This window comes from Thunnus albacares, chromosome 12, assembly GCF_914725855.1.
Source record: "Thunnus albacares chromosome 12, fThuAlb1.1, whole genome shotgun sequence".
NCBI lineage: Eukaryota > Metazoa > Chordata > Actinopteri > Scombriformes > Scombridae > Thunnus > Thunnus albacares.
In genome coordinates this window covers 8,710,624-8,730,932 of record NC_058117.1, presented here as the reverse complement: position 1 = coordinate 8,730,932, position 20,309 = coordinate 8,710,624, and the positions used below count along the sequence as shown (strand labels likewise).

General features: G+C 38.6%; 1 protein-coding gene across 1 annotated transcript; it reads left to right on the top strand.

Annotated features, from left to right (window-relative positions):
- Nucleotides 1–947: 947 nt before the first annotated feature.
- LOC122993874 (transferrin receptor protein 1-like) lies at nt 948–18,793 on the top strand. The gene is made up of 18 exons (XM_044368314.1): nt 948–1,110; nt 8,709–8,758; nt 10,281–10,518; nt 10,915–11,098; nt 11,279–11,504; nt 11,654–11,776; nt 11,919–12,014; nt 12,512–12,651; nt 12,830–12,981; nt 13,082–13,201; nt 13,393–13,478; nt 13,590–13,653; nt 14,283–14,350; nt 14,525–14,592; nt 14,703–14,796; nt 14,949–15,170; nt 15,377–15,535; nt 15,916–18,793. The coding sequence occupies exons 2-18, from the start codon at nt 8,726–8,728 to the stop codon at nt 16,156–16,158; spliced, it is 2,316 nt and encodes a 771-aa protein (XP_044224249.1). The 5' UTR covers nt 948–1,110; nt 8,709–8,725; the 3' UTR covers nt 16,159–18,793.
- The last annotated feature ends 1,516 nt before the right edge of the window (nt 18,794–20,309 follow it).

Genomic DNA, 20,309 nt, shown 5'->3' with positions numbered 1-20,309 from the left:
GTCTATGACCCACTAGGGGGGGGGGGTTGGTTATTCATGGTAACCCATGGCTGAAATAAACCCCTGGCTTCTTCCAGAATTAAAATACTTATTACTTACTTACTAATTACTTATTGTATAGACAAAAGTTTGTCTCATGACATGCAACATTTATTGTGAACATTTCATTATATTTGACCTTCGATTTACTCCATAATATCTCTCATGGTATAGCTGTAGATATATATATATATAGGACTTATAGACTATTATATAGGGTGTGTTAAGTGTCTGTGGTACTCAGTCAGTAAGATCAGTGGTGAAATAGTGAAAGTAAAACTCAATAGTTCACTATAAAAAATACTCCATTTAAAGTAAAAATCATGCGTTCAAATTTTTACTTGGGTAAAAGTACACAAGTACTTTATACACTGTTGGGTAGTTTTATGTAAAGCAATGCATCATATTCATGAACTCACATTTTCAATACATATTCTTAATCTGTGAAATAACCAGTAACTAACAGCTGTTAAATAATAATTGTAGTGGATTTAAAAGTACAGTAGTTCCCCCTGAAATGTTGTGCAGCAGAGGTATTAACAGCATAAAATGGAAATACCCATGCAAAAGAACAGTATTTGAGAACATGTGCATAGGTGCTTTCCACCATTAACACTGACCTTATTTTAACCTCAGCGTTGTTTTGTCTTATGTAGAGCAGTACAGTCTTAATTAGATCTCTGCTGTTACTATATGTTATCTTCTCCAGTCTATAACGACCTTATAATAGTTTTCACTGCACAAGACTAGCGTAAACATATGTAGTGAGGGGGGAAGCGCTTCTTCATATGCATGTAGATTCTGTCAGTTTCAAGAAGCACATGTGGCTCACCTTCACAAATGGACCAGTACGGACAGGATCTGACATAATTTATTGGGCGCCAGAACACACCTAAGGAAGTGACGTAAACAGCCACGCTGGCCAATCCGATGGAGATAAAACTACGAGAAGCATGGTCAAGGACACCGGCTGAGCAAGTGCGATAGCAAGGAAGCAGCCTGGAGGAGAAACCTCGTGTCAAGGGGGTGCCACTGAAGAAGTCAGTCGGTTTTAGCAGTTTTGAAGCGAAGGTGAGAGTTTTATCCGTGACAGACAGTTCGTTGCAATAGTTCAAACTGAGCTTTAGAACTGTTAAAGCTAATTATACTAAAGTACTAACGTTAACCACTGTTTCAAAGACTGCCATATGGGCGAACCTATGTTATCGTTTTTATCTGGAAAGTGTAGAGAAATTGCGATTTATGTAACATATTTCCAATATTCTATATCTTATCCCTTTACTAACATTTTAATGCATGCTACCCTCGTCAATGCAACGCTAATGCTGTCGTGTCAAGCTTGTTCAACTGAAGCATGCGGCAGCGGAGGCGGTCACGCCACCTCCTCTGTCGTAGCTGTAACCTGGTTGTTACACATTTCCTCCCTATCATTCAGTATTTGAAGCGGTCCTCTCAGCGTTTGGCTGTCACGTTGCCATTGAAACAAAGGCGCCATAACGAAGGAAGCCAGTAGTCACGTTCAACAACCTCGGCTTGGTGTGCTGCACTGCGCCGGTGTTAAACACGTCCAGTTTCTATGTATGACTCGTCCTGCACTGGGCAATGGTGTCACTAGGTAGACATTACAATGTCCCTGTTTACTGACCTTGACAGGCAGCGGCATAGATAAGCTATCTCTACTACAACATCCATGGCTGTAACCTCCAGTCTAGACTTTTTTTTCCCTTCAAATATGCCAATCTGCTTGTCCACTTTTTTAAATTAAGTGAAGCTAAGCAGCTTTTTCCCCGTCAGATGTGTATGACAGGAACTAGATTTGGTTATGGATGAGTTCACCCGAAGGCAGCATAGTGTGATGTTAGTCATGACTAACATACCTAACACATTGTTCAGACTAGCAGCAGGTGAATTTGACAACTGTTGTGCTTTAGACATACTCTTCTCTGAAAAGATCAATTGATTATTGGCTCTCATGCATTTTAGGCTACATGTCAAACAGCTTTAACCACATTAAGAGTCCTCCTTCTGGGTTTAGTAGAATCTGTAGCGTCATTAGTCATTTGAATCTTTCGTTTCTGACTCAATTTTTGATCAGCCCCTACCACAAAGATTGGTGTGTATTTGGCACACATGCACACTGTGGTGCCACCTGGTGGTGATGGGGGGGGGGGGGGGGGGTCTTGGATGTACAGTAGAGCTGCAACAATTAGTTGAAAATTAATCACAAAGTACTCTACTCTAATATCCAAATTCTCTGATTAAAGCTTCAAATGTGAATATTTTCTGGTGTATTAAGTCTTCTATGAAAGCTAGCTAACTTGGTTGGGACAAAAGATACTTCAGGAAGTCACCTTGGACTTTGGGAAACATGTACTGACATTATCAGACATTTTATAGACCTAATGACTTATCATAATTGAGAAAATAGTTGACAGATTAATCGATAATTAAAATTAAAATCATTTTTCTCAGCCCTAACGTACAGGTTGGACCCATTGCTGCAAAAGTGACCACCAGAACCTGGATTTTAGTAAGAAAAACTTGCTTAAAGCTAAAGACTAGAGGTCATTGTCTTTGCTGCATAGAATACAAATGCATCCAGTGTTGCTACTCATGTCTATAATTTAGAATGTGCTGCTGTTTTTTTTTTTTTTTTTTTTTTCTTTCTTTTTTTTTTTTTTCTTCCAGAATACTCGTACCAGCCTAATAAATGGGATTTGCCTGCCTCACTGTTCTACTTCTGGCTCACTTTCCCATGAGCTACTTGGAGCTTTTCTCCAGTGTGACTCTCACATGATTTGCCACTGCACAATGACTCCTACGCACCCCTGACCTCTCCTCCTCTCTTCTCCTGTTACCCCCCTGACGTTCGTCTCTTTTTCTCACCATCTCTTTTTGACTCCCACACGTCTTTTTTTTTTTTTTTTTTTTCTTGCAAAGTTAGTTGGAAAGAGTTCTGTAGCAAGAGCCCTGTAAGATCAGACCAAATTCTGATTCAGTGTTTATTAAAAAAAAAAAAAAGTTTTTACTGGGGATTTTGGTCGGTGGTTAACAAATAAATTTTCAAATAAATCAAGATTTTGAAAATATTTGCTGCTTGCTTATAGACATCTATATCTAACTGAGTTAAGTCATAATTGTCATTTTTAGAAGGGTGCATTTGAGTGTGTACATTTATTTAAAGTAAGCAGGCTAATTGGTTATACATGAAGTGTCATATGTTCGGTGCAATGCAGCACACTGGAGCTTATGATGTGAATTATAATTGAGGCTCAGTCTTTCAGCTGTAGGATGTTATGCTGCCTATGATATATATCATAGGGTGCATGCAACTGTGTTGATAATGACTTGTGGGTTTTGTTCAGTAATGCAGTTCTAGAGAACCGTGTGAAAGCTGCCATATGTTGTTTTTATTGTAGATCTGTATCAACACAGATAATGAGTCTCACTTAAAGTGGAGCTTGGTTTGTTCTGTATCTACGATTTCTCAAATGATTTGACTTAATCTCATCCCTTTTGATAGGTGCATATAATGCTCAAAAAGACTTGTCCTTTGTGAAACGGTGCCATTGTCTCTGATGGTTTTTACTTCCTGATTTTCGTGCAAATTTCCAGTTAAAAGTTCAGACACTAGTCAAACAGGTATTTGGACACATGGCTCCACACGAGCAGATTTTCATAGAAGCCCTTACTGTAACAAGAAGAAAGAAGACTAGTTTTACCAGGAAGGAGTTGATTATGGCTCTTATTGGAATGAAGAAGTGATGTTGATCACACACACATTAGATGAAATCACATGCCGTTTTACAAAATGTGACAACAGATTGTTCTTGCATGAATTGAGGCATTGCTTCACTACAAGATTGCTGAGCAGTTTGACTGTTGCGATGTATATACATGACAGTACAAAAATATTATGTTAAGTATAGGTATATTTACAGCCTGACCATCTGCTGATGGCAGAGCCCTTTAGACACATAGGCCACCATAATGATAGTTATAGGTATGGTCATGGTAGATGTTGTTGTTAAGACAACACTTTTGAATAATGATTATGTAGTAAAATGTTGTGAGTTGTTAATGACTAACTCTTGACTGTCTCGTACATGTTCACACTTGCCCTGTCGGTTCAAACCAGTTAATGTAATAAATTAGAGTGATTTAGTTACTGTATCTCAATGACTCTCAACTGAGTTTACAACAGTGGTGTTGTAATGCTGGAACAAAAGATTTCTTTGCCAAAAAAATTATGAAATAAAGGTTACCTAACCTCGTATCAAAGGGATTGGTTCAGTTACTGAGAGCACTACAGGGAAGCTACATTTGCAAAATGTTTGACCAGGGAAACCACACAGGACTTCACCGCTCACACTGACAGTGATCTTTAGTCTGTGTGTTGGCCTGTGCAGTCCTTGAGGAACTTAAATCATGCTTATTAGCAACTGGCTTTGATTGCCAAATATGCTCTCTTGTTAAAGCTCAGGGGACCATGCTGTCCTGCTGCCCTCATTTAGCATGACTTTCTTACAGGTCATGCCTGCCAGTGTCGTTCTCAGAAGGGTGTGAACCAAGTTTGGTCATATCTCTTCTGCACACATGTATCCAAGAACATGGCCGCCCTCAAGGACATAAAGCATGTCCAATTGGGATCAAACTGTAGTGTTTATGCATATTGTGTGTGTACATATGCATTTTCGATGTGTGTTCCGTTAATTGCTAATTTCCATAGGTCTCTCAACTGAAAGATTAGCTAATCTGATTAAAGTATTAGCTTCACTAAGGCCTGGTATGTTTGGTATGTAAGATTATAGACATAGCTCTGCCCACCTTAGTGAGCAATTAGCTTTACAAAGCAGCTAAGTCTCGTCTGATACCACTTTTTAAAGTCCATATCCGTCAACCATGTGTTGCAAAGCAGGCTATGAATAAGAAAAATGTGAGTTTACTCATTTGTTTTAGTTTGACCTTTTCGAGCCAATGTAGGACTGTATTTAGTGGGGTTCCTACAACCTCTCAAGGTTATAGTCGAGTCATGGGGTGATCTGAGGCCACGCCATGTTCTAAACTTAGCTAGCAGTACTTCATAATGCCTGGAATAGCCAAAGTGTTTTCTGAGCTGTGTTATTGTATGGCAGGGTTCCAACATGTGTGCAACCTCATTTGCTTTATTGAAACACTGTTGTAGTTCAAGGGTAGGCTCTTTATCTATGCTATCTTGAAAACATGCAGTTGGAGTTAAGCAAGGCCATGCTTTGGCACTGTAAATTGGGGCAGGCAAGCCTGCCTGTGTATTTGTGTCCCCTTGGCTCACACTGTTTGCCCACACAAGCTCTCCTCACGCAATGTCCAGTTTGGGATGTCCTTCCAGTGGAGCTTGTAAATTGGCCCAAAGGGGTCATTAAGTTTTTCTGCTGTTGGCTGTATAGCCCATGTAAGAACTGGAGGAAACCTCAGTGTCTTTGTCTTATCTTATTTTCAGTCTTTGCTTTACTTCTGTTTCATGACTTTGTTTACTCTGTTTGGACAGTTAGGACACAATACACGAATAAAGTTGTGAGCCAAATTAGGCCAAATTTGGAGAATGTGGTTTAACTTGAGCCTATTGTCAACAAAGCAGTGTTTTATTCTGTCGAAAGATCAGTCAGTGTGGTAATGTTTTAACCCCTGAGGCCATATAGTTACCACATAAGTTGATTGTTGAGAGTTGTTAGATAAGCCAACTCCAAGGATTGATAAGACCCAGGTTTTTTGAGAGCTTTTGGTCTGTTTTGTTCTTTGAAAGTCAGGCAGGTTAGGGGAAGTCACAAACTCTCTCTCAGTCAAATCAACCTGTCTGCTCTGCTCACTAGAACTGGGATTAAAGTTTAAGAGTTGGTTTGCTTATGGCCGGTTGGTTGGTTTTAAAGTGGAACTCTGTTAAACATTGGTAGCTATTCATTGAAACACCTTAGTTAGAGGAGTTTCATAAGGTCAGTCATGAAACATATTTGCATATGCTTGAATAGATGAGAACAGAGCCCTCTATAATCCACCCAAAGATATAAAAAATGCTTAATATTATAGATTTTGTTAGTGATTAGGTGGTGTCTTGGTAAATTAATTGGTCAATTTAAATCTGATAATTATTTTAGCACAACAAACCATTTATTACATTTTTTAACTCCATCCCGAATGACTCCTTAAAATCAGAATTTCTAAGCTACGTATTCACCAAGAGATGGAAACCAAACAACAAGGCACAATTCTCTAAACTCGTTACAAAGCCTAATAATGTTTGTTTGTCTATAATGATTCCCTATCAGCTATTATACTTTCTCTTTCCAAACTCATTTTTGCTCTCTACATTTAGATTATTAACCAGAGTAAGGGTGGGAATCACAGATGAACTCATGATACAATACTATCATGATATTCTTCCCGCAATAATCATACATCACAACAAAGGCGATTCTGCGATACACAATATATCACAAAGAAATAATGTACGATATATCATGATATCTGTAACTAAAGAAAGGAAAAAAAATTCAAAGAACAGGAAATGGTCAGTGTACAATGTTTATTAACAGTACATTAATTTGTCAGAAAAGAAATGCCACCAAGTATAGTATTAGTATTGTAGTATTACAGCACTAATATCTTCAGCCTCAGTCTGTGCCCCTCCATAAAAAGCTGCTGATAGCGTTAGCAAGTCTGATAAGAGACAACAGAGAGGCAACATTGTGCTAGTAACCCAAAGATTTATTAGTTTTCTGTGGCAGTAAATGCAACACACGACCCGCATTTAACTAACTGTGTTATATTCAGAGCTTTACAGCTACGGCTACAGCTACGTACTGATACTCCCCCACAGACACACACACACACTGGAGAGCCTCTTGTAGAGCCACTAGCTAAGCTACAACACAGATACCACAGAAACACTTACAAAGGGCCATAAACATACTTCTAGTGACTGTCAAAGCCACAGGACTTTCTGTGTTTCCAGCGTGGACACGGAGAGTCTGACAGCAGCAGCTCATGGCTGGTTATTTTGCTTGCATTTCTTCTTCATTGTCATGTACAATTGCCATCCATATGACCAGTCTGTTCAGCGCCTCCATAAGGAAGTGGAGGATAGTGGTAAGCCAAAGTAGCTTAATCAATTTTAAGCACTTGTCCTTTGTTTAAAATGTATAAATACTTGACGCCAGTGTATCATAATGTATTGCGAGTGGAAATATTGCGATATGTTGCAATATTGATTTTTCTGTCCCACCTCTAATCCAGTGTTTATTATTACACCAGGATTGTTGTAACTTTGTACTAACATATGGTTAACATCCCTTTTGTACAAACCATATTTGAACATTAAAACCAACCCTTCCCACCATTGTACTTTTACCGTGAACAAGGAAATGATGCCACTGTTGTTCGTAGGGTGATTTCCCAAAAGGGTAAAGATGTCATTGCAGTAGAATGGCTGCAGTGCTGTTTTTGCAGTCATATCAGTTAACAAGTACGCTTCCAGTGAATAGGGGATTCAGGTTTTAAAGCTGAATATAGCAAGCTTTCATTTCACGCATGTTTCTTAATCACCAATTAAAACAGTCTAATTCTTCTCTTTACATGTGTTACTACGTGTATATGTTATACCTCCATACCTTATCATCACAAAAGGGTATGTTTGAGTGTGTGATAAGAGAGATAAGAGAGTCAATCTTGTTTAGACTTGACCACTGAAGTCATTTACAATGTCTACTACTAAATTGTGTTTTAAACTGACATTACCAACATTACATTGTATTTGGATAGTTAACTTGTATCATGAATTAAGCTAATACCTCATGAGACAGTGTAGGTCAGTTGGATTCACAAGGTCACTGTAGTAACCTTAGCCAGTGTTCAAAAACAGCAGCGGAAGACCATGAAGTGACCTTGCAGTGTCCAAGTGTTAAATGTCCGTGAATCAATAAAAATTCACTGAGTGGTCAGAAATTCTACACAATGGAATTTCTTCTCTCATACCTTTTTTTTATTGTACATTTATAATAAATATAGTCATTCTTTTGATATGCAAATGTTGATTATGTGTAAGAACTGTGCATAAAAAGCAAAACATGTGAAAGGAAAATGGTTCCACTTTCCACGTGAAGCACCTTACACAATGAACCTCCCTCTGGAGGATGATCACATGCATGGCTCTTATTACATTGGTTATGGATTGCAATATTTAAGAAAATATACAGAAGACTTGCATTTCAGGTCATGTTCTTCTGTTAAATTTGAAACCTTGCTTTGTTTGGCTTCTCCCTCGATCATTGAAGCGAGTGGGAAGCAAGTTATTCTGTTATTGTATTATTCTGGCAGTGGAGTTCGCATGGAGGCATGGAGCCTGTGTTGACCTGTGCTGGACACTGGTCTTTTGTGCCCTGAAACAGTGGTGCCTTTCTAGTTAGCAGCAAAGGAAACCCCATGGTTGTTTAGACAAGAGGTGGGGCGCATTCTTTCGACACCCCATTATTCCCAGAAGTGAAACAGTAACACACTGTAGGGAAATAAAATCTTAAAGTAATATTCCACCTGTGTTTCTTGAGGTATAAAACATTCATCCCTTGTAGACTTGAAAGGTGACTGTTCTGATAATCATACTAAAAGTCTAACTTTTCTTGTTCGCTTCGCTTTTTTAGATTCCTGTGAAGCAGCAATGGACCAGGCAAGGTCAACAATATCGAAAATTGTGAGTATTGTTATCAGTATTATAATTTTTAATCCTAAAAGAACAAACCTGTCTTTAAGGAATTATCCTCTCCATAATGAGGTGTTATTGTTACACCCTCTGGAATGACTATTATTGAAGTGCCACATAGCATAATTGAATGTTTTTCTTTTCATCTTGGGAACAAATACTTACTGCTTATTCTCGACACCATGCTGAGTAATTATTTGGGACTTGGAAGTAATTTCAGTGCAGTTGATGACTTATTATTTTAAAAGTACTTACATTGAAGTACGTAGTAGAACACTGCAAGAATTACAAGTTAGAAAAAATCTGCACCACTTTCTACAAAGGCATGTTTTTATAAATGGTTTATAATTCACTGCTTTCAATCACTTAAATACATTAACTGTATCAGAATAAATAAATTTAATAAATCATTCATTCTTTATAGATAAGTAATAAGCCTTAAATAATACAGCTGTTTTATCAGTGAAGCATTTTATCAAAATTGAGCACACTTTTGCACTATTCACATTTTCTTTGTAACTTATTATAGATCCATTGAACTAACAATTAACCATGAGCTGATAGCAAAGTACACATCAGTCAATGTAAATGCCAAGAAAAACAACACAACAATCATGTGCCAAGATGGATATTCAACATATCCATGAAATAAGTGACATGCATCACTATAGAATGTCAAACAGCTGTAAAAACAAAATCAATCTTTGATATCTGAGGGAAATAACAGAAGGTAGGAAACTGAAACTGAGTACCACACAGTCGGTTCCACTAATGGAGAACTACCTCCTGTTTTTCTGTAAGTAGGTGGGGAAGATTTTTAACACAAATTGCAAAATAAATATTATTTAACTTTTTTCATTTATATTTTATTTTCTATTAACAAGCATAATACATTTGTATAATTTTATCACAATTATAAAATGATTTTTTATTTCAGTTAATATGTGAACTGTAATGGAAATGGGGAGAAGTTCCTCCTGGTAAGAGGAGTGCCTGCAGTTTCCCACAAATGCTGTATATTTTTTATGCAATAAAGGAAGCCTAACTAACAGTTAATAAGATATAAGCAGACTTCTATTCTTTGGGAAGTCGTCTGGTCATTCTAAGGCTTTTTTTTTTTTCAGATGGTACATGACTGAATGGTCCATTGAAAGGGGTCTTCCTGATGCATTTCAGAGCTAGCTAAAATAATAGGAACTAATGCTGGAGGTAGATGATGAACAACATATAGTATCCTCAAAGCTATTAATGACTTATTACAGATCAAATAAGCATTAATTAAGGATGTATTAACATAAATAAAGCAGTTAGTTACAACTCATAAACCTGGTGTAAATTATGGCTTTTTTGAAAAGGGTACCAAAAACTGTACAAACCACTCTTGGTAATAGATTCTAGCTCATGCCCTGAAATCATAGGTTCCACTAACAATGCATAATATTATCTGCTTGTGTGTTCCTAGTTAAATGAGACCAAATTTTCTCCTCATCCCTGCATTGCTCTGTCATTATAGTTTAATGGGGAGCCACACTCCTACACACGTTTCAACTTGACCCAGAACATGGAAGGGGATAACAGTCAGGTGGAGATGAAGCTGTCATCAGACATGGATGAGGAGGCTGGGGAAAATGGCGTGGGGGCCCACCTCAGTCACAACACCAACCGCAAACCCTACGTGGCTCAAAAACTTGGACGCACACCCAAGAACCTCTGCTTCATGGCAGCCACCACCCTCCTCATCTTCATCATCGGTAAGAGGGGATAGTTGACTGGAGCTTTTTTTTTTTTTATCCAACCTTTGACTCAAAACTAAACTTTAAGGCTTGTGTAGGGCATTGCCACCGTATCTGCTTTTTATGTCTCTCTTGAGCAACACAGAGAGACTAATACAAACATCTATCAGTAGCTTTCAGGCTTTGGCATTTAGTAGTTGATTCAATAAAATGTATTTTACTGGGTGTGAGTGGAGTTTCTTGGGTGGTGTAAGGTAAACATAATTTACAGTACTGTCATTGCCAGTTGGTGGTATAGAATTTCAAAATGCTGACTGTGTGGTTTAGGCTATAATTTGATGCTTTTAGTCTGTCCTTGGCTCTTCGCCCTGTTCCTCCTTGTCATTGTTCATTTGAAACTATTGCTACATTCAGGATACTTGATTGGCTACCTCGTTCATCGGAAGAAGGAAGTGGCTCCCAGCTGTGCAGCCTCCGTGCTCCCTTTTGCAGAGGCTGCCGCCCACGAGACAGGTGCTGCCCCCCTCATGGACTGGGATGTTGTCAAAAAGCTTCTCGCTCAAAAATTGAGTGCATCCAACTTCGAAACTGCCTTCAGGTAAATGTAAACTCCACACACTGCCTGTGGAATCTGCTGTGAGACAATGTTAGCCTCTCCCACAATAACTGTTCTTGCTAACTTCTTCATTGGCACTGCATTTTAAAAAGTGAATCATTTTCCCTTGTTTTCTTGCCCCCATTTTCTTTTCCGCTCATGTTTTATTTCCTCTTATCCCAGTGAATTTTCCAGTGTCAACCACCGGGCTGGTTCTCCAGGTGATGAAGATCTGGGGAAAAAGGTACACAAGAGGTTTAAAGAGTACGGCATGAACACCTGGACTGATGAGCACTTTATTAAGGTGCAGGACCCCCCAGCTTCCGGCTTCAACAAACTTGTTTTCAGCAACGGGCAAGAGGAGCGGCTAGATGGATTCCTGTCCTATAGTGCAAATGGAACAGTAACGGTAAGTCAGTAATCCAAATATGAAAATAATCAGGAAAGAGAAAAATGCAGTAAAATGATTTTGTTCAATTCAATTTGCAATTCATTCATTCTGTTAACAGTAACAAAAAACAATGGGGTAAACACCTTTTTCTTTTTGTTTTGGTCCAGGGTGCCATCCTGTATGCATACTATGGACAGGAAAGTGACTTCAGGTTGCTGCGGGACAGGAACATCAACCTTAATGGCAGGGTGATGCTGGTCAGAGCTGGTAAGATCAGCTTTGCAGAAAAGGTGGGTGCTTTTCAGTAAGAACTAAGTAAAAATAATATCCCTGTAAACTTTTTTCCCTATCCTTCCCTTTTTCCTTAGTCAGTGTAAAGTACATGCTTTTGTATCATTATTTTTCCATTAGCATTTTCCTTTGTGTTTACAGGTAGCCAATGCTGCCAAAATGAATGCTTCTGCTGTGTTGATCTATGCAGACCTTGCTGATTACTCTATCGGAGACACCACTCAGCTCTTTGGACATGTGAGTGTGGACAGTTCTGTAGCTTCATGATGGAAGATGAACTCCACTGGAGAGACATATTTTTATTTTGGATGTTCATATTTAAGAGCATACCATCAACTGTTTGCATACATATTTAGTTTGTTCATTGTACTGAAGACATGAAATATATCAGACCGCATTAAAGGTACTCTGTGGAGTTTTTGACCAGTAGTGGCGTCGCCATGGAGCATTTTCTTTTATTAGTGGTTATATGTAATGTAGCAATATGGGACTAAGGCTTAAAACAAATCATCAGCAGGAATATTTGATTTCTAATAGGAGTAGAGAAAGAGAACAGAGTGTAGAAATCATTGTATAAATTGTGTGTTTTTTAGTTCAGCCTAAACGTTTGGCTACATGTTGCTGGGAAAATCCTGAGATTAGTCTGGAACAAAAACATTAAACATGTAACTGTCAAAGAGGTAAAACCTACATGTACTGTATGATGATTTCTCTGTCTGTTCTGTCTCCCAAAGGTCCACATGGGTTCAGGGGATCCCTACACCCCTGGCTTCCCCTCCTTCAAACACACCCAGTTTCCTCCTGTCCAGTCTTCAGGCCTGCCAAAAATCTTGGCTCAGACCATCACCACACGTATGGCTAACGGCATTCTGATGTAAGTCTTGTGTACGCTACAGACCATCTGAAACAATTCACTAAAAAAAGATCACAATAAATGCAGTACCTTGTCTATCAGCTTCAGATATTCCTCTTTCCTCGCTTTGTGATTGTCTTCTACAGTTGACTCTGTCATAGATTACATAGAGTAAATGTTTGTTGTCTGCATCTCACAGGACTCTGGGGGGTCAGAGTGTGCCACAAGAGTGGGGAGGTGTCACCAAACTGGGAGATGAGAATGATGTCATTACTGTGGAGGTCAACAACGTTCTTGCTGAGAAAAAGATAAATAATGTCTTTGGGGTCATCAAAGGGTTTGTGGATGCAGGTACAATGATATGTTCATTCAACAAATGTACTATGATCAGCCACACAGTGTACTTAAAAGAATGTGAATGACATGTTGTGTCATTGTGTTTCTATCTTAGATCGATATGTGGTTATTGGTGCCCAGAGGGATGCATGGGGTCCAGGTTTTGCTACATCAACTGTTGGAACCAGCGTCCTTGTTGAGCTGGCTCGTTCCATCTCAGACATGGTGAAGAACGGTAAGTCACAGGAGACTGCTGGTCTTTAGTTTATTATATATATTGAAGGAGTTGATGCACACTTCATATCACATCTTACCTTATATCTGCCATGGATGAATGTAAGAAAGTCATTGGATATGCCTTTTCAAGATCTGTCAAGCATTTTCTGTTCTATTTTTGCTAATGCTCATTTGTTACTGCCTTGACAGATGGATTCAAGCCAAGGAGGAGCATTGTGTTTGCTAGCTGGAGTGCTGGAGAATATGGGAGTGTTGGCGCCACCGAGTGGTTGGAGGTGAGAATGACATGATTTTTGTACTTAAGGCTCAGCATTTTTTTTGATCATCAGCTTTAACACAGTAAAGATGCTGATTGGTGTTCGTAATCTTATCTTTTGTATATCCAGGGCTATCTGTCTTCTCTGAGCATGAAAGCCTTTTCCTACATCAACCTGGATCGCGTTGTAACAGGTATTTACTGTCATTGTTAGAAATATCTTCCCTCATCATTCTCCCCCCTACATGCACAATATCACCATTTATTTATAGGGGACAGTGCACATTAATCAACACTAACATTTCATCAACATCAATGTAAATGTGCTGGGATTAGCTCAATAGCTAACAATCAACAACAAACCCTATAATGACATGGGTATAGAAAACAAGTTAGTTACTAAAAATACATCCTTTATGAACACATCTGAGTAGATTTTTACCATATTTTAAGTCTGATGCTAAAAAATGCTATATGCAGCACAGTGCTTCATCTCTATAAGTAGGGTACTCTCAGAAAGAAAAAAGCTGATTGTACAAATTTGCAGCATCTATATGGGACCATACAATCACCTCTGTCAACTGTTCTTGTTTTCCTGGACGTGCTGTCCATGAGTTTAACAAAGTGTCTTAAAGGAGGGCTGCTGTTCCATCCATTAAATATAACTCCATATACTGTATAAAAATTGGCATAGTATCTAAATGGTCTCTGAATGAAATGAAAGTTGTAATATTAATCAGGTTTGTTTTAGACTACTATGAGTTTTTGTCTATAACGTGAAATGTGATTTTCAGAATGACTGAATTTAAGTCTCCTTTTCCAGGTCGGAATGGGTTTAAAGTAGCGGCCAGTCCTTTGATGTACAGTGTGATCGAAAATGCTCTGGCAGAGGTAAATCCACAGAAAGTAGACTTTTAATGAATGTGAAGTCAATTTAATAAAATCCTGCAGTATTATTAGTTGAATACATATTAATTCATTTCATTCATCAATTTTTGTGAATTTTTGTGAATGTTAGGATATAATGTACAAACACAACTGTCTACACAACTGTCTTCTCTGTAGGTGAAAAGCCCAAGCAGTGATGTGTCTCTGCGTTCTCAATATGGAAAAGGCAACTGGGAGTCGAATGTGTAAGTTGGTGTTTATACATCTCCATGACATCCACGCTTCTCTCACTAGTATCACATTCACAACTACAGAGCAAAGCTAAATCTGCATTTTGCATGTGTTTGTTTTTCAGGATGGAGCCTCTGAAATTGGAAAATGCTGCGTATCCTTTCCTTGCCTTTACTGGCATTCCCTCTGTCTCATTTGGGTTCACCTCTGGGAGTTCAGTAAGTTAGCTCACTGTACTATCAGTAAAATACATCTTTTTGAAGCAGAAACTCATAATCCAGGACAACCTTGTACATTGTGTTATTTGATCAAAGTCTGAGTAATCCTTTCCTAACTCTAATCCTCAACACATCTTGATTTGCCTTCTCAGGAGTACCCGTACTTTGGCACATTGCTGGATACCCGGGAGAAGTTGAACTCGGCCACGTCTGGCCAAGTTCCTCAGTTGGCTGAAATTGCGGCCCGGTTTGCAGGTCATATGGCACTGAGGCTGGTCCATGACCATCTGCTGAGGATGGATCTGTCAATGTATGACAAGATGATACGTACTCGTGTGGCTCAGATCAACAAGAAAATCAAGGAGGTTCAGAGGGTAGGTGTCCAGTTGTGATCCTGGAGATTCAAAATCAAGTTTTGTAAAGTGTCAGATTTACCTGTTTTTTAATGCCCTATGATTAATTTCATCACTACTTTTTGTCTAATTGCTGCTTTGACTGTGTAACTCAAATGTATCCAGAAGACGCACATGAATCTTGTGGTGAACCCTAAATCACCCCTGTGAATCTTCTGTGTTTCCAGTTGCAGCCCCATCTGCTGCCCAAGACTCTGACAGTGCAGTGGTTGATCTCAGCGTCTGGCTCCTACAGCCGAGCCTCTCGCAACCTGGCAGCAGACATCCAGAACAGCGACTTGGAGGACATCGAGATGTGCCGCATCATCAATGACCGCATCATGACGGTGTGTAGAGCACACATCCTTTAGATGAAATGAATGATCAGTTTTATGGGCTGTACGCTCTTGCTTTTAAAAAAGGAAATTGTATTATTTATTGAGCTGACAAACTTGTATTTAGAAAAAAAGTCTACTTAAATTGGCTCATCAGAAGCACTCAGAATGGTGTTTCTGGCTGTAAAAATTAAAAATGGCCTGCACCTCTTGATGTACCAGTGGAGAGAGGCAACAAGAGAATAGGACATTTTTAGTTCAAAGGTTATGTTCCTTAGACTCAAGGTAATAAGTAAAATAAAAACATTAATGTTAAGCATCATACAAAACAGTATTCCAATGACTTTTACGAAACCCGTGTTTATCCTGTGCTCCTCCCCTCATTTCTGTAGGTGGAAAAGAACTTCCTGTCACACTACGTGTCCCCCAGAGAGACTCCTTTCCGCCACATCCTGCTTGGCTCTGGCCCGCACACACTCCAGGGGCTGCTCAACCACCTTGAAGCCCTCAGGAATGACAACCCTGAGGCTGAGGCCGACCTGTTCCGCAACCAGTTTGCCCTGGCGACCTGGACCATTCAGGGCTGTGCCAACTCATTAGCAGGGGACATCTGGTCTCTGGATAATGAAATCTAAAAATCCTCACACCATTGTTAATGGTTTGATCCAACTACCACAATATGAAAACCAACAAGCTGTTATCATTAACAAAAGTCGCAGTTACACAGCTTTTCAAATTAGCTGCACTTGATTCAGGAAATTATAAAAGTCACCATCAGGTCACCTCTCTTCCATAAATTTCAACACTTTAGTTAAAAGCTGCCTCATCTCACTTCTGACTGAAATTCTCCAAAAAGCCAAAAATTAATGATATTACTTAAGCCTTCAGCCTTAACACACAGAAGTTTCAGTAGTAGGTCAGTACATATTTCCCACTTTGGAAAGAAAAAATCTTAAATAATTGTGGTACTTTAATACCACATCTTGAATACTTTGGTGCTAGTAACGTTTACCTTCAAATGCCAATGTTATGTGGTAGTACTACATAAACTAGTGTTACCCTATGAATGAGTTGAATGCAGTGAAAGTGATGCTTATTCAGCACAGTATTAGGTCAGAACCACAGGAATGGCTGTGTTTGCCATCTCAGATTAATAAAACAAAAGGGCAGTATAATACAAGAAACAAATTACTCTGCATTCGTTCACCACGAAGATTACAGTACAAAAGTGCTGGTATTTCTACTGCTGCTGTAGCCTAATTTCAAACCCGAGCTGGTTAGTGTTGGTAGCTATAATTTCATACTGTGCTGAAATATGCTACTCATTTTCAGAGATTCAGACATTGTTGTAAGGACTGAAGAATAATTTGCAATAACACGGCACTTGTGTTTCACAGAACACGCCTAAAAGTAGATTTGGAACAATAAGCTGTCGTTACAAGACATCGTTCAATACTTGTGCTGCATTAATCTTTAACGAAAAGTCCTAATTACATGCAACAATTATAAAAAGTATAAGATAGAAATCTGAATTTGTCTATCATCTGAATTATCCACCTCCTTACATTGAGGGCAAATCTCTGTAGGCCTCTCAAAACCTGAGGGAGAAGGTCTTCAACCACGTGGCACTGAAACAGAAATCGTACGTCTATTTATTGTGTTATTTATTTATCAGTGGCAGGGTTCACTATAAATAGTTTTTTTTATTGCCTTTTTATAAGAAATGTATAATTATCGGGAGCAGTGCCTTCCATAATTATGACAGTTATACTGTCGAAATGACAAAAGCAGCATCTGCTTAAAGAAGTGAACATGTTGACCGACGGTCGGTACTGAACACACAAGAGCTTCAACAACTGAGGTCATATTTTTTTTGTATTGAACTGACACTGGATTGGTCTCTAAGGCAAGGCCAACTCGCATATCAAACCTATGACAATATTCACTGAACAACTCAGGCTGTTGGTCAGTACCGGTCCCTTGGTACATGCACACTTCTCATCCTGACAACATTATCGGGAGCAGTGTCTTCCATAATGTGAAAAAGAAGAAGGTAGTTTTTGCCTACCAGTGTGTATCCGTATCGGAGGCAGTGCCCTCCATATTTCACTGTAGGGGTGGATGTTTTTATTATCGGGGACAGTGTTTCCCATAATGTGTAAATATACAATACATTGCTACACAATGCATCATCTTGCGCATCATCTTGAGATCTCTTCTATGATTCACAATGTACGTCTGTGGTTTCCTCTCAGACAGAATCACAGATCTTGAAAGAGTGATTTTCAACTTTAGCTCTTATAAAAAAACATTTCCATCTGTTTATTAAGTTGAAGGATCTGCGTGTCTGTCTTCTGTTCTGGATTTCTGTAGTTTTTTTCTCATTTTTAAATCAAATCTTTTCTTTGGGCTGCATATTGAACTGCTATGGAAGGTCTTTTTTGCTTCCAAGAGAACATGATAGAAATGTGTTTGGGACCACTGTGATAACAGTGGTGTGTTCCATAAAAGATCAGCAATCTGCAATGTGGGTTTTTGTTTTTAATGATCCAGTGTGAAAGTACATTCTATCTTCTATTTTGATGTGTTCATTCATTGTTTTTAAAGAGATTTAAATGTGCCTTTTGTTTCATCACTGCATTATAGAGCCGAGTTTCTTCATACAGTACATTGAGGCTTTTGAGGATGTATATTTGGCTTGTTTTTGTTTAGTTTTGACACTTCTGTATTTCTTTCTTTTTCCTGTTGTCTGGTAGAATCAAGTTACTGGTGTAAAAGCCTGTCATGCTACGACACATTTTAGATGAGAATGAAAGAAGGATAATGAAAATAGTGAAACCTGAAAGAACAAATGTATGTGACAGTAGATGACGAGGTAACCCCCTCTCTCTTTTTTTTTTTTCTTTTTTTTTTTAGTAAATCTGGTCTCACTGTCGCTAATGATATCCCTCAGTAGAAAAACCTGATCTGTTAATCATTCATAGTCTGAGTGATTATGCTGATCTGCTGGGTTGTCATGAGACATGTGCTGGAAGTTGCATTTATGAAATTTGCAAATTACTGAGCAACCGCTAAAAAAGAAACTCTTCTATGAGAATGCAGACACAATTGGTCTTTATTTGGGAGGGCTTTCAAATTCTGTCAACATGGATAAATGTGTTCCAAAATTATTGTTGAAAATATGGATGTATATTTCTTTCCCCCTTCAAACTGTATACAAGTTTGTTTAGCTTTAAGTTTTTGTTGCTGCAATAAACAATCACCTCACAACTGTTGAGTCTTTGAATGATCATTTGCATAAAACTGCTTTATCACTTGCTTTATCTGCAGTGTCCACTTTTAAAACTTCCTTCAGGATTGCATGACTGTAGGTTATAAATAAAGCTTCAAAAGTCTGGTAGCATGTCCTGAACAATGGCCCTGTACACACTGAAATTCATGTTCTATTTTGGCACATGATTCTAAAAATATGTCTTCTACTTTGTATACTTACTGTTGTAAAAGTCTTTGGTTTATATAAGCTGATAGACATGTAAATAATTCATGTCAATAATTAATTAAAATATTATTCAGTGATTGCAGAACAGTCTGTGAAGACCCTCTTGAGACGGAGGTGACTGCACAATTCAGGATAGAAAATATAGTTATGACAATCTTTGACCAGATGATGGAGACAAAAACTAAATATATCTAAATAGTAGAGATAATAGTTTGCAACTGTCATCTGTATTCTTTCAGAAATGAATGATCACTTATGAAGTGTAGTTTTGGATTTAAATATGAGGTGACTAGTAGTGTAGTAATTGTGTCTTTTGGGGCTCATGTTTTGATTGCTTGTGGGTGAAACAGCAGAAAAAAAGACTTATTCATAATAAATTATGAATAAGTTTATTTGCTGGGGATCTCATTGCACTCTTCATACTGTCTCTGTCCTTCAGAACCATGCTCATAGATTATAAATCTAAATACTTTTCAAAAACCAAATTCACTATTGTTACGCCCCATCCTTGGTCGCCCGATGGGGCGAACAACAATCCACCATTTACCCAATATAAAACTTTTAACAAAGTAAAATACCTTTTAAAACACCCAAACCATGGGATTTATTAACGAAACACGAAACAACCAAGACACTAAATAAATGCAGTCAAAATACAACAGAAAAACTAACTGACATATAATCCCAGGTTGAGAGGCAAGACCAGCAGTCCACAATCAAGAAGCCTCCCACTGCAACAGGAACCTGGACATTTATAACCCTTCCTCCCTGGGCCAGGTGCACCTCATTGTGGACTGATTGTATAGCCTAGATGACCTGGGCGGAGCAATAGACAGGAGAGGAAGGAGACAAAAAACACAGGCAACACATACAGCCGTAACACTATGTTGACGCTGCAGTCATCAAGTGCAGTGATATTGCAAAATTAGTGACATGTTCCTTTAAGAGTGGGCCCTTTAATCAACACGCCCACACCAACACAGCCCCTTGTATAGTTTTACACAGGATTGTTTTCAGCATACTGCTGTGTGGTACTGCAGCCAACTGTGGCCAACAAACAGAACAGCAGTAGTGATGTTTCTGCAACATCCAGGATTTCATTCAGTGACACCTGAACAACATTGTTTTAGGATTCAGACATTAATTTAACACGTTTCCGACCTGCCCGAGTCACATTAATATCTGTAGCCTATTTTGATGGACATTTCAGTAGATTATGTTATAGATGTGAAATACTAGGGAAGTAAAATATGCAAAATACATGGAAGTTGGTTGTGATTGTGGAGA

Coding starts and splice junctions, on each gene's coding strand:
- LOC122993874 (XM_044368314.1), top strand. CDS start 8,726: ATGGACCAGGCAAGGTCAACAATATCGAAAATT. Junction 10,519..10,914: donor CCTCCTCATCTTCATCATCG/GTAAGAGGGGAT, acceptor TGCTACATTCAG/GATACTTGATTGGCTACCTC. Junction 12,015..12,511: donor CCACTCAGCTCTTTGGACAT/GTGAGTGTGGAC, acceptor TGTCTCCCAAAG/GTCCACATGGGTTCAGGGGA.